The sequence below is a fragment of the Ceratotherium simum genome, chromosome 29 (genome assembly GCF_057802395.1).
Source record: "Ceratotherium simum simum isolate JZ-2026a chromosome 29, ASM5780239v1, whole genome shotgun sequence".
NCBI classification, from domain to species: domain Eukaryota; kingdom Metazoa; phylum Chordata; class Mammalia; order Perissodactyla; family Rhinocerotidae; genus Ceratotherium; species Ceratotherium simum.
In genome coordinates, this window is record NC_141928.1 from 5,309,748 (window position 1) to 5,322,310 (window position 12,563).

The following is a 12,563-nucleotide window of genomic DNA, read 5'->3' on the forward strand; positions in this document are numbered from 1 at the left end:
TGTTGTATGTATATACCACATGTTGTTTATGAATTCTTCTCACGATGGACACTTGGGTTGCTTCCACTTTTTGGCTGTTGTGAATGCTGCTGCTGTGAACACTGGTGTGCACATACTATCTGTTCCAGCCCCTGCTCTCCCTTCTTTTGAGTGTGTAACCAGAAATGAAACGGCTGGATCATTATTTTTCCCTTCATAAGTTTCTTGTGCGGTGATACTTTGAAACTATGTAAATATCCTGTTACTTCTCACACTTTCACCCCGAGTGTTAGCATCCCTTGATTCCTCTCTGAATCACTTATTATTCTAATCGCTGCCAAATGGCAATTTTCTTTCCATCTTTGCTTCTACATTTAGTAGGCTTTCTACCGTAGAGAAGAAATTTCCCTCTCCCTCATTTATTTACGAATATGGACTCATTTTTTTCGATGGGTTATGATTCTTTACTCCATGGACACTATATTGCTCTGAGCAGTTCTTTTCCATATGACTCCCAAGAGCCCCAACTTTGGGGAAATGCAGGAACTTTCTGTATTTCCTTGTCACCACTAAGAACACTGAGAGTGAAGCCTCCAATCGAGACTTCCCCAAATCGAGAGGCTTAGTTTCCCGCCCACGCATTCGTTTAGCAAAAGTGGAAGGCCTCTTTCAGATAGCGCCCGCCCAGACCACCACGGCAGCCCCGCCCCGAGAGAACTACATTTCCCAGAGGCCTTCGAGGTTGTGAGTCATCAGTGAGCGCGGCTTTTTGCTCGCGGAGCCGGCTTTGGAGAGCCGGCTGTGGCGGCGGCAACATGGCGGACGTGCTCAGTGTCGGAGTGAACCTGGAGGCCTTTGCCCAGGCCATCAGTGCCATCCAGGCGCTGCGCTCCAGCGTGAGCAGGGTGTTCGACTGCCTGAAGGATGGCATGCGGAACAAGGAGACGCTGGAGGGCCGGGAGAAGGCCTTCATTGCGCACTTCCAGGACAACTTGCAGTCTGTCAACCGGGACCTCAAGTAGGTACCGGCTGAAAGGGCCAGGGTCGGCGACCCGCCAGGCTCCCACCCTGTGCCGCCCCCACAAGAGTCTTCCCGTTCAGGGGCTGCCTTCCCTTTCCCTTGCTCCCTTGTTCTCTCTCCTTCCTCTCCAAGCCTCTGCCGGCCCCTCAGGGACATTTCATCCCCCACCTCCGCTTTCTCGTCTCCCTTCTCTTGGCCTCCTAGTCCTGACTGTCTCCCGCCGCTCCGGACCCCTTCTGTGGTCGTTCCATTCCTCACGAGGAGACGTGCTTTTCCCGCGAACTTCCACTTCTCATCTCAGCCTGGCAGGTTTCTCACCTGTAGGCCCTCTGTGCCCCACCATGTCTGATCCAACAGCACTGACAGTACCAAACAGGACCCGATGAGCGCTGCCCAAACCCAAGGGCACCCGGTCTGATTAGCCCCAATTCCTCGCCCCTGAACCTGGAATTCATCAGTTCTAACCTACCCCACCCCCAAACACGACAAAACGGGCCTGGATCTGTCTTTTCCTCTTGCCCCGCCCCCTCCAGAACCACCTGATCTTGATCAGTCCTTTCGCTGCTCCTGTTCGGTTCCTCCCTCTGGAGAGACCTAATCTCAAGCTTGCTACCCCACCCCCGACAGTGGTTAATTGTGGTCCTTTAGGGTTAAGGATTGCAACTTTCTTTCTCTTTCTTATAATTCACCTTCTTTACTTCTACATTATAAGTGTTATTGTAAGACTTAGTAGAAAGGAGATTTGTAAAATGCCTGGCACATAGTAGGCACTCTTTAGTTAGTTAGGTCCTGAATTTGCTTTCCCTTCTTTAAGAGGCAGTCCTTTCCAGGGAGGTTAGAATTTCAGGAGTTTTGCCTTTTATTTCTCAGAACTGATCTTAGCAGGGAAAGGCATTTGGTGAGCTAGTCAGCCTATGAATTCTGGAGTGGTTGGATGGTTTTTTTCCTCGACTTGGTCTCCTTAGTAACCAGATGGCAGGAGGAGGTAGAATGGAGGGGGAGGTGGTGACCAAATGATGGGTGCCTCTTTTTTCCCCTGAGTAATTGCCATTCTTTTTTGGGGGAAAGCCAGGAAATCTCACCCCCCTCCTCAACTCCCACATCCACTTGCTGTTCTCTGGCGCGGCGCCAGTTAATACTTTCCCTGCTGGAAAGGTTCTTTCTTCTCTTCCATCTCCTTTCTCATTTTCTTCCCTCTGTAATGTTATAGGGTGTTATAACCCTTCACCATTTTAGAAGGTTTACCCCTTTGGCTTCTTAAATCTTTATACAATAGTGCCAAGAAGAAGGTGGCTGAAGATTCCAGAATGAACACGGCATGAGAAGCTGTTCCTGGAGAGTCTTTTGTTGACAGTTTGGGACTGGCCCCTCAGAACGTGCTCCTGGAATGTGCTTTTGCTGTTGGCTCACTTTCCCAGGCTTTCCTCGAGTTTTCCCACTAGACTGAAGTGTGTTTGTTTGACACAGCCCCCTTGGTGGTGTCTTCCCATTCCATTTGTTTATTTTATCTCTTCTTTGTTTTGTTAAGTTTTACCATCTGTGAAGCGCCATGTACAAATATATCCCTATGTGAATGATAAATAATCATCATTTATTCAGGTACTTGCTGTTCTGCCAAATGTAATGATCTGTACTTGGGTCTGAAAACTTCGTGAAGAGGCAGTGTTATACCACGTTTCAAAATTCTGGAAAGTCTCCACCCCCACCCCCCCACCCCCTGGAGAGAATAATTCAAGTTGTTAAATCCCAATTTTAGGAGTCTTATTGATTCCAGTGCCCTTAACTTTTTTCCTCCTTTGGAATGGCACCAGAGAGCTCTGGATTAAAATAAGTTTCTCAGTTAGGGGTTTTCTTGATTGTCCCTAATCTTTTTCACCTTTCAAAAAGTATTTCTTCCTAAGGGACTTCGGATGGGCAGTTTGAAGAGCAGCCTTTGACCAATGTGGTTGGCTAAACGTTGGAGTTTCAGGGGACTCAGGTTTATTTTCTTTATCTATTTACTTTTCAGCGAGCTGGAGCGTCTGAGCAATTTGGTGGGCAAGCCGTCTGAGAACCATCCTCTCCATAACAGCGGACTGTTAAGCCTGGATCCTGTGCAGGACAAAACTCCTCTCTATAGTCAACTCCTTCAAGCATATAAATGGTCAAACAAGGTAAGGGAGACATGTCAGAAATGGAGCTAATATAGGAAAAGCCAAGTTTTCTTATATTTCATAACTGCAGAAGGTGAGGGTAGGTTTTTATTTCATTTTTTGTTCTTGATTCAGCATGGGGTTACAGAGTTGGAAATTTTAGAATTTCCCTATGAACTATTTGTATTTCTTTGAAGTCTTTGAGGCTTAATCATGATGCTCAGATAATTAAATTTTTTAAAAATTCTAAGTCAGGTATATTTAATCTGGAGTCTGGCTGTAGGAAGCAGCTTTTATGAACCTCTTGAAATTATATGCAAAATATTGTGGTATGTGTTTTTCTGGGGGGAAGACTTCCTAACTTTCATCAGATTCTCAGAGGAGTCCATGACCCCCAGAAAGTTAAGGACTGGTGATCCAAATGTTCAGCCACTCACATGGTTTCTTTTGCTTCTACTGTCTTTTTCCCCATCGTCGATGGGAGAACATCACTAGAGTCCTGTTTTTTAGGTTGCTTTCTAATTACTCTCTAATTACTTTAGACCCTGTCTGAGAGAGATTGTTCTAAACATGCTCCATGGGGGCTAAGCTCCCCGTGGCTTAGCGGTTGGGTGCGCGCGCTCCGCTACTGGCGACCTGGGTTCGGATCCCGGGCGCACACCGACACACCGCTTCTCCGGCCATGCTGAGGCCGCATCCCACATACAGCAACTAGGAGGATATGCAACTATGACATGCAACTATATACTGGGGCTTTGGGGAAAAAAAAAAGGAGGGGGATTGGCAATAATATTAGCTCAGAGCCGGTCTTCCTCAGCAAAAAGAGGAGGATTAGCATGGATGTTAGCTCAGGGCTGATCTTCCTCACAAAAAATAAATAAGTAAATAAACATGCTCCATGGAATTTGCTATTCATGGTTTCCTTGAGCAGCCAGGCCCGTGGCATAGACCCTAGGACAACTGTGAAAGGAACACTAAACTGTAGTCTAAAAATAACAGGGACAATTAGGCTCTTAAGGCTGGAAACAGTTTGTTTGTTTACTGACAAGTTCCTTTTCTTTGGGTGCTGTGGGTTGTTGTGTATTTTTTTTTCCCCTACTGATAGAGAACCAGAATGTATGTTTGGAATGATCTGGGGAACTTTTCTCATTAGACTGTGCTCCCTTCCTGGAGGCAATTGCACTTACAGTTATTGGTTGTGAACTGCTCTGCCCCCTCCAGTTATCCATTGTCTTTTTCCTCTTTTCTGGGGTCCTTTCTGTCTTCAAGTCTTGGATGACAGTTTTTCTGGTGTGTAGAAATTTTTTCTTTGAATTTCCTCTTTGGTGGTGTTTAGCATTCTTTGGTTTGAAGCGGAACGCTGGAAGCCGAGTCTGAGATTCCGGGAGAAGTGATTTGTCATGGAGTGCTAAAGAAAGAACTTGAACCTCGGGTGGCCTATAAGGCTTGTCCCCCAAGCGTTGGGCTGCTGTTGACAGAAACCCAGCTGAGTCTTGAGGATCAGAGTGCCCAGATGGTGTGGGGATCTGTCACTCTCTTGCCCTCCCCAGGCCTGCTCTCCAGTGTTGGCCTGATGCTCTCCACATGGTGGAAGACAGGCTGGCAGTTGTAGGTTTTCATGGTCCTTATACCAGGTGATCTCCTGGTGTCCACATCAGACTCTGAAAAAGGATTCTGGCCTGCTTGGTAGGTGGCCCCGAGACAATTCATTGAGTCCTAGGGGTGGGATTCTCTGATTGGCCGGCACAGCTCACCTAAAGCTCAGGAAGTGGGGCTCCTTGGAGTTGGAGAGAGGCAGTTCCCGAAAGGAGAGGATGCAGGGCAGACAAAAAACTTGTAGATGTCTGTTGCAGTTGCCATGGCCGGACGTGAGACTGTCCCAGCCCTAGGCAGACAACGCTGCTCTCTCAGGCTGTCCTGTTTGAGCTTCCTTGTCCTCTCAGGGGCCTTCTTGATCATTTTAACATGAGTTTCCCTGGTGATTGGGTGGGATCTGATCAGCAGGTGCATGGTGTGACTTATTTCTGGTTGGACTCCTGGTAGAAAGTCTTGCTTTTTGATGTTTGGACATGGAAGCCATGTCGATGTATCCCATGGATAAAGTTATTCTTGGAATAGGCTAGAGTGGTGGAGACTTTTCAGTGGTGGGAATATTTAGGCTCATCTCGAAACCGTGGGTGACTGGGACTCCAGTGGAAGTGACTGGTTTTAAATTGAAGTGATGACAGTTAACTTTTGAATGAAGGTAGTTTAATTGTTTGCCAAATTTAATAGTTGGAGTATTAAAATAGAAGTCTTTGCCCCTGACCCCCACTCTTGCCCCAAGGTGGAAAAGAGATTGTATTAAGGGAGAGAAATATTATGTATATGGAACTTCTTGTCCTGGAGATACTACAGGTTAAAAATTGATGTAGAAATTTATCACAGATCGTAAATCCCATATAAGCAGTATGAGAGATGTAGGGGTTTTTTTGCTGAGGAAGATTTGCTCTGAGCTAACATCTGTTGCCAATCTTCCTCTTTCTTTTGCTTGAGGAAGATTAGCCCTGAGCTAACATTTGTGCCAGTCTTCCTCTATTTTGTATGTGGCTCGCCACCACAGCATGGCTGACGAGCAGTGTAGATCCGTGCCCGGGGATCTGGGCCGCCAATGCTGAGTGCACCAAACTTAACCACTACGCCCCGGGACCAGCCCCAGTGTAGAGGTCTTTGTCGTGTCCTGTAAAGTAACTGCTCTTTCACCAGCTCCCTAGTGCCCCAGCAGAGAGGGGATTTGGGGCTGCTTGTATCATTGATCGGTAGAAATGAAGAGAATGATTAAGACATCTTTAGTTCAACCCCTTATTTTATAGCCAAGTAAACTGAGGCCCCCGTGAATCAACCTGCTCATGGCTCCACAGCTGGACTAGAATTTGCATTTCCTGACTTAGGTCAGTATTCTTTCCTCTAACACTTTATGGTTTAATCCAGTTTGGCTTAAGGTTTTTGACTATAGAAAACATTTCCCCCTGCTTTAACCTACTCCTAGAAACAATTCATATGTTATCTTTTATTCATGAATCTGTATGCATTTTACTAAGTTTTAATGATTTGTTGAAGGATGGAGATGGCAAATACGTGGTACATAGGTCCTCAAACCATTGCTCTTGTCCAGGGCAGACATCGCTAATCAGCCGCTGCCTTCTTTCTTGCTGAGGCCACGTACAGGCTCACAACTCTGTTCTGGGGCTAGGCAGCCCCTGCCAATTATTCAAAGATGGGCTGCAGGAAAAACGTGTTTTTTATTTCTGTTGTGGTAGATAATGCCGTATTTGACTATGACTTATTTATATCTTGCCTGACTCTAGAAAGGATTTAAGGTAGATTATAAAAATACATAAAACCCTGAAAGAAAAGAAGAAAACAAGGCTAAGGGCGCCTTATGTATTTTAATCAACTCAAGAAGTAGCCCCAAGAAATAAGCCAGTATTCCAGTTTCCAGCTGGGGATATGGAAGCAGCAAACGATTATATGTGTTTATCTTGCCTCTCCTACAAATGAAAAGGGCTTTTTAATTGCTAAAGCTTTCATCATTCATCATTTTACCCTCAAAGAGTTTAAACCAGTAAGTGCATTAATATGTTAAGTGGAGTTTGGGGTAACTTGCCAATGTCAGCTTTACGCACTGTTGGCTAAGAACTGAAGGAAGTGTGGGAAAGGCTTTGATACCACCCATTATGTGATGAACTTTCTATTTTATGTGCTACTGGCCATAAAAAAGTCTCTTTCATGCTTAATGACTAATTATTTTCTTTAGGGGCTTTTGTAATTTTTGTAAAGTTAGTTGGAATATTAATTACATTGTAGTTGGCATAATTGTTAGGATAACACACTTAAAAATTAATCTAATCTAATGAAATGATGTCAAATTGCTGTGAGCAGCACTTTTTCCATGCTGAATTGGGGAAAGAGTTTAGCTTTTAACTCTTATGTACCTATAGATAATTGTTCTGTAGAGGGATGACAAGCTCTCTTGACGAGGGCAAAAAATAATTGGCATCAGCGCCGTCCCTGCTGTAAAATAGTCTATGTGGACTTTCTGTTGCTTATGATGTTCAGATACACTGAGAGTTAGACTGAACTTATTTTGAAGGTCCCTTTCTGAATGTTTCCAGCGTCCTGTCACCAGGCTTTTATTTTCAGCTTTGACTTTTTTCATCTGTTTGTGGCATAAGGCTACTTGTGTATCTGTCTGAAAAGCAGACTTAGACTTGAGCCTTTCTCTGGTCATATCCGAAGCAGCAAAGACCCCAGCAGTGTCACTTTCTCCTGGGGCTGGGAAATGGGCCCAGAGGAAGCTGTTGCTGTCTTTTATTTGTTTTTACTTGCTTAATTTTTCATTTTTATTAGAGAAAGAGCAGCCTTCTATTGAAGAATATTCAGTTGGGAAGTCTGAAGGCATTTCCTCCTTTCTGCCCTCCCGAACTGTTGTTGTCAGAATCTAGTCACTTAATGGCTTTAAGTTACTGTAACAGGCATCTCTCTCCAATCCATCTTTGAATGTGCTCTTTATGTTTTTGCCTCATGGAGCTAACAGGGCTGGGATTGTTTTAAATTGCTATGCTGAGCCTTTTCCCTTAGGGACCCTGTCCTCTTTTAAGCCCCTAAGGAGAGGAACTATGTCTGTCTTGTTCCCTGCTGGGAGTCCCCAGCACCTAGCAAGGCGCCTGGTATACAGTAAGCATTCAATTAAAATTCATTGAATGAATGAAAGAATAAATAGAAGCTTCTTCTGTTGCGTTTTTAATTTACAACTCCTTTTGTGGTTTACTTGCTTGTATTTTTGATGAAGTGCGATAAGGGCATTTCCATTTTCGGCCATTACTGAGAAATCTAGTTGTGCTACTGGTAGATGAGAGAAAATTCTGAGATCCTGAGGTGGAGGCCAGGGCTGGATTCCAGAAGGGTAATTTGGAAGGACAAGGTGAGGTCAGTTGGTGAACTGATGATAAGCTCTTTGAGGGCTGAGGTTAGCAGTTTTATCTACATCATTTGTCACCCAGTGTGCCCTTTCTAAGACAGCCAGGTTGACAGCCAGTGCTTAGGAGGGGAGGGAACTTGGTAGAAGTCTTCTGGAGTTGACGGAGTCGGGCTAATTTGAGCTGCTGCACCTGGTGTCAGGTGTTGTGTGGCAGCTGTCGTTTTGGCACTGATGTGAAAACTGTCTGGGAAGAGGAGAGTCAACTCCACCAGCCTCTTAGGGATTATCCCACTTTGTGAATTATCAATAACTGATCTCTGTTCCTGGTGTTCTCCTCACCACCGGGCCTGCCTGACTCATTCTTCTCTCTGATATATGTTCAGGGAATACAGATTCATTCAGAACATAATGAGCAAAAGAAAATCACTTAAATACCCCCAAAGCTTAATCGTCACGACATAGGATCAGGCACTGTCATTATTAGCAAAGGTGCCACGTACCATTCTTAGAGGTGTTCTTTCACCTAAATCTAACCTTCATAGCACCTGATCACTTGAACTTTCTAGCATGGTGGGCTTGACTGTAGTAGAGACTGCCCTGGTTAGCCTTGAACCCTACACCCTTCTCCTCCCTCTCCACTTCCAAGCCCTGACACCATGGGAGCCATTATGAAAAGAACAAAGAGTAACACAACCAAACAGAAGAAACAATGAGATAAAACCAATCTCCTGGATTTCTAAATACTGTTGGATTCTGATGTAAAGGCTTAAATGTAAGTTATCAAGTTAGGCTGCCTGAGTTCTGACCCAGCTTGCACTTAACTCTGTGCCTTGAGCAAGTGAAAAACTCTTTTAAAGCATCAGTTTCTTCATCTATAAAATGGGGATAATTCTAGTATTTGTATCATAATGTCATAGTGAAGATTAAGTGAAATAATGCATGTAAAATGCCTTAGGATACCTCCCGTATATTGTCTTATATAAATGGTAGTCATAATTACCAGGCATAGTAATAGTGCATGTGTGTATTTATTTATGGAGTGGCAGGATTGCTCAGTGGTTAAGGGCATAGGCTCCAGAGCTAGACCACTTTCGTTCACATCCTAGCTCTGCTACCTAACAGCTGTGAGGCTAACCTCTCTGTCCCTCAGTTTTCTTTTCTCTAAATTGGGGATGATAATTGTACCCACCTCAGACATTATGGGACTAAATGAGGTAATATAAGTAAAGCACTCACCTGGCACAGAATAAATACTCTCTAGGGGCTGGTGTTATTATCTTAACAAATAATGACAAAGACAGACTCCCAGGCAGCATGGTCCTATCTTCCAGTGATTTCTGCTTTATCACAAGGCCTCTCACACTTGACTTTATTTTTTATTTTTTTATTTTTTTGTGAGGAAGATCAGCCCTGAGCTAACATCCATGCTAATCCTCCTCTTTTTGCTGAGGAGGACCGGCTCTGAGCTAACATCTATTGCCAATCCTCCTCCTTTTTTTGTTCCCCCCAAAGCCCCAGTAGATAGTTGTATGTCATAGTTGTACCGCCTTCTAGTTGCTGTATCTGGGACGCGGCCTCAGCATGGCCGGAGAAGCAGTGTGTTGGTGCGCGCCTGGGATCCGAACCCGGGCCGCCAGAACCCGAGTGCGAGCACTTAACCGCTAAGCCACGGGGCCGGCCCCCACACTTGACATTAATATTTTCTCCTGAAATTCTGCAAATTAGAAATTCCTTTAGATAATCAGCACCTTTCCCCACTGGGGAAGCCTGAGCATAACATCAACAGTTCACACATTAGTATGAATTAGTGGGAGGGGGATCCTTCCTTATAAAACCTGGGGGTGGGGGTGACGGATTGGGAGTTTGGTCTGGGGCCCTGGGGTTTGGCCAGGCTCAGATGGGGTGTGGGAATTGAGGGACAGTAAAGGCAGGGTGAGGGGACTGCAGAGAAGTAGGTGAGAAGGGCTATATTTTGTCCAGGGCAGACCATTTGTCCAAACTGAGTAGGAATCTTCTCACTTGGGCACTCAATAAGGCCTTCCTCCCAGAGCTCAGAATTCAGATCGATCTGTAGTCCTCTTACCTGATGGGAAGGTATTATGGACTAGCCTGGGATTTCTGGCATTGTGTCTTTAGGAAATGTTTGCACACAAAGGCCAATGTAAAAATAAACATTTGGATTATATCCACTTTGTAAATTAGGTGCTTGGGTCTCACAGGGCCGTGGAGTCAACTCTTTTGGGTTTGAATCCCCAGCCCTCTCTACCAGCTTTATGATTTGGGGCGAGTTACATAACCTCTCTCTGTCTCAGCCTCCTCCTCAGGCAAAAGTGGATAATAACAGCTTCTCCCATACAGGGCTCTTGTGAAGGCTAATGAGTTTAATACACCTGTGGTCCCTAGGACAGTGCCCAGGGTGTATTGAGCCTGCAGTAGTGTTAGCCATTCTTATTCCTTCTCATATTATTGGTAAAGCTTTAGGAAGGCAGCGTGTAGTCCTGAGAACACTGGACAGAGATTTCGAGAGACCAGTATTTGTCCACTGTTTAGCTGTGGGACCAGCTGTGTGACCTTATGCCGGTGGCTTTCCTCCACTGGGTTCTAGCTTCCTCGTTGGTAGAATGAACAAGTGGTTTGGATGATCTCTCAAGTCCCTTCCAGGTCTAACTTGGAAAGGTTCATTGGAGTTATTTATGCATTTCCGTGGTTATGGTAATGAAAGCATAACCTGGGGAGTGGAGAAGAGTAATTCTTGTCCAGTAACGTTTCTTAAGCACAACTGTTGTGTATGCTGTTGTGTACGTGACTGGGTGTCTCCGAATACACCAGAATAGAGCAGCAGCCTGAGAGGCCTTTAGTCGAAAATTACCTTGTGCAGGTTCTCTAGACAGCAGTAGCCTCTTGTAACACACCACGTGTAAATGTTAATGAAAATCAAGTGATGCCCCTGTAATTCTAAATGGTTTCTACCCCAAGGCCTTGGCCTAATTCCTCATCTTTATGTTCTATTTATTAGTTGTGGTTTCTGAAAATTGTCACCTTATTGTTGCCTGGAATCAGGTTTGTGACTCCCTCATTCTTTTTCTCTAAAAGGCGGGAACTCTCTTTAGAAGCTGCCCTGGGGAGGCTGCAGAGGCTGCTGGATATGTGTCACGCCTGCCCCCCCAGGACTCACTGTCCGTGGGGGAGTTGTCTTGATTCCCTCTTTTGCCATCTTACATTGGCCTGGTCTGGTCTGATTAGGTTTGTGTGGCTTGTCCAAAGCCTTCTGTAGATTGTCACTGAAGCCTGGAAAGGGCACTGTCTCTTCTCTTCCGGGAATGTCAAGTAGAAAGGAAATTGTCCCATGTCATTTTTCTTCATGGTAAGCTAATGGTGGGGAGGAAGCATATCACTACAGGTACAGAAAGAATCTGTTGTTATGTCTCCTGGTTTTCTTATCCTCTCTTCTTCGTGGCAGGTGTGATCTGGGGGAAGAGCTGCTGGGTTATTAGTGCTTCTCTCCTGTTGTACGTGCCTTCTCTGGGCCATCTCGTCTCTTTTGCAGCTTCACTTGCCAGCCATACGCTGACACCTGACTCCATTGCCAGCCTAGATCTCTCTCCTGAGATCCAGACCCATGTATCAAAGTGGCTGCTGGGTGCCTGTACTCGAAAACTCACAGGCCTCTCAGACTGAAGGAGTCCAGAACTAAAATCCTGCCCCCCACCACCTACTCCTCGTGGTGGGGTGCCTTATCCAGCCAGGTGCCCAGACCCTCACACCTACTGACCAAGATCTATTGATTTCACCTCTTCAAAACCTCTTCCTTTTTCCTCTCCATCTTGACTGTTGCTGCCTGAGCCCAGGCCCTCATTATGCTTGGGGCGATGCTATAGCCTCCCCACTGGTTTCCTGACCATTCCTACCGCTTCTAATCTGTTTTCTACTCTGCAGCTCTCTAGGGGTCTTTATAAAGTAGACATCTGATTGGTTGCTCCTCAGTGGTTTCCTCCATCTTCCTTAAGATTAATTCCAGCTCCCCAGCTGGCATTTGGAGGCATTCTGGTCGTCATGCTCAGGGACCTGAGTCCGGAAGCAGACAGACCTTGGGCCAGATCCCCTAGCCTTAGTTTCCTCGTCTGAAATGTGGCTTGAACAGTCCTGCTACTTAGGGTAGTTGTGAGGATTACATGAATACTGCACTTGAGTGTTTAGCATAGACCCTGGCAGGTTACCTGTTACTCTTAGTCATTTAGGTCTCAGCTTGGTTGTCACCTCCTCTGGGAAGTCCTGAGATGTACCCAAATTAGGTGCCCCTGTGTTTACATTTTTATCCCACTCCGCCTCTTTGTCACCCCCATGAGATTAAGCCTTGTCCTATATTAGGACTTAGATTCTGGGCAAGTTAGCTAACACCTTTGAGCCTCAGTCTGCTGGACTATAAAATGGGCATAATACCAATCTCATAGGGTTGGTCTGAGTGTCTAAT

General features: G+C 45.4%; 1 protein-coding gene across 2 annotated transcripts in view; it reads left to right on the forward strand.

Annotated features, from left to right (window-relative positions):
• Window positions 1-769: 769 nt before the first annotated feature.
• The window catches only part of MED27 (mediator complex subunit 27), a 205,628-nt gene continuing 193,834 nt past the window's right edge, over window positions 770-12,563 (forward strand). For both annotated transcript variants that reach the window (XM_004423599.3, XM_087418882.1), the window contains exons 1-2: window positions 770-997; window positions 3,009-3,153. In XM_004423599.3, the coding sequence (XP_004423656.1) occupies window positions 795-997; window positions 3,009-3,153 (348 nt within the window). In that variant the 5' untranslated portion in view covers window positions 770-794. The remainder of the gene's footprint in view (window positions 998-3,008; window positions 3,154-12,563) is intronic.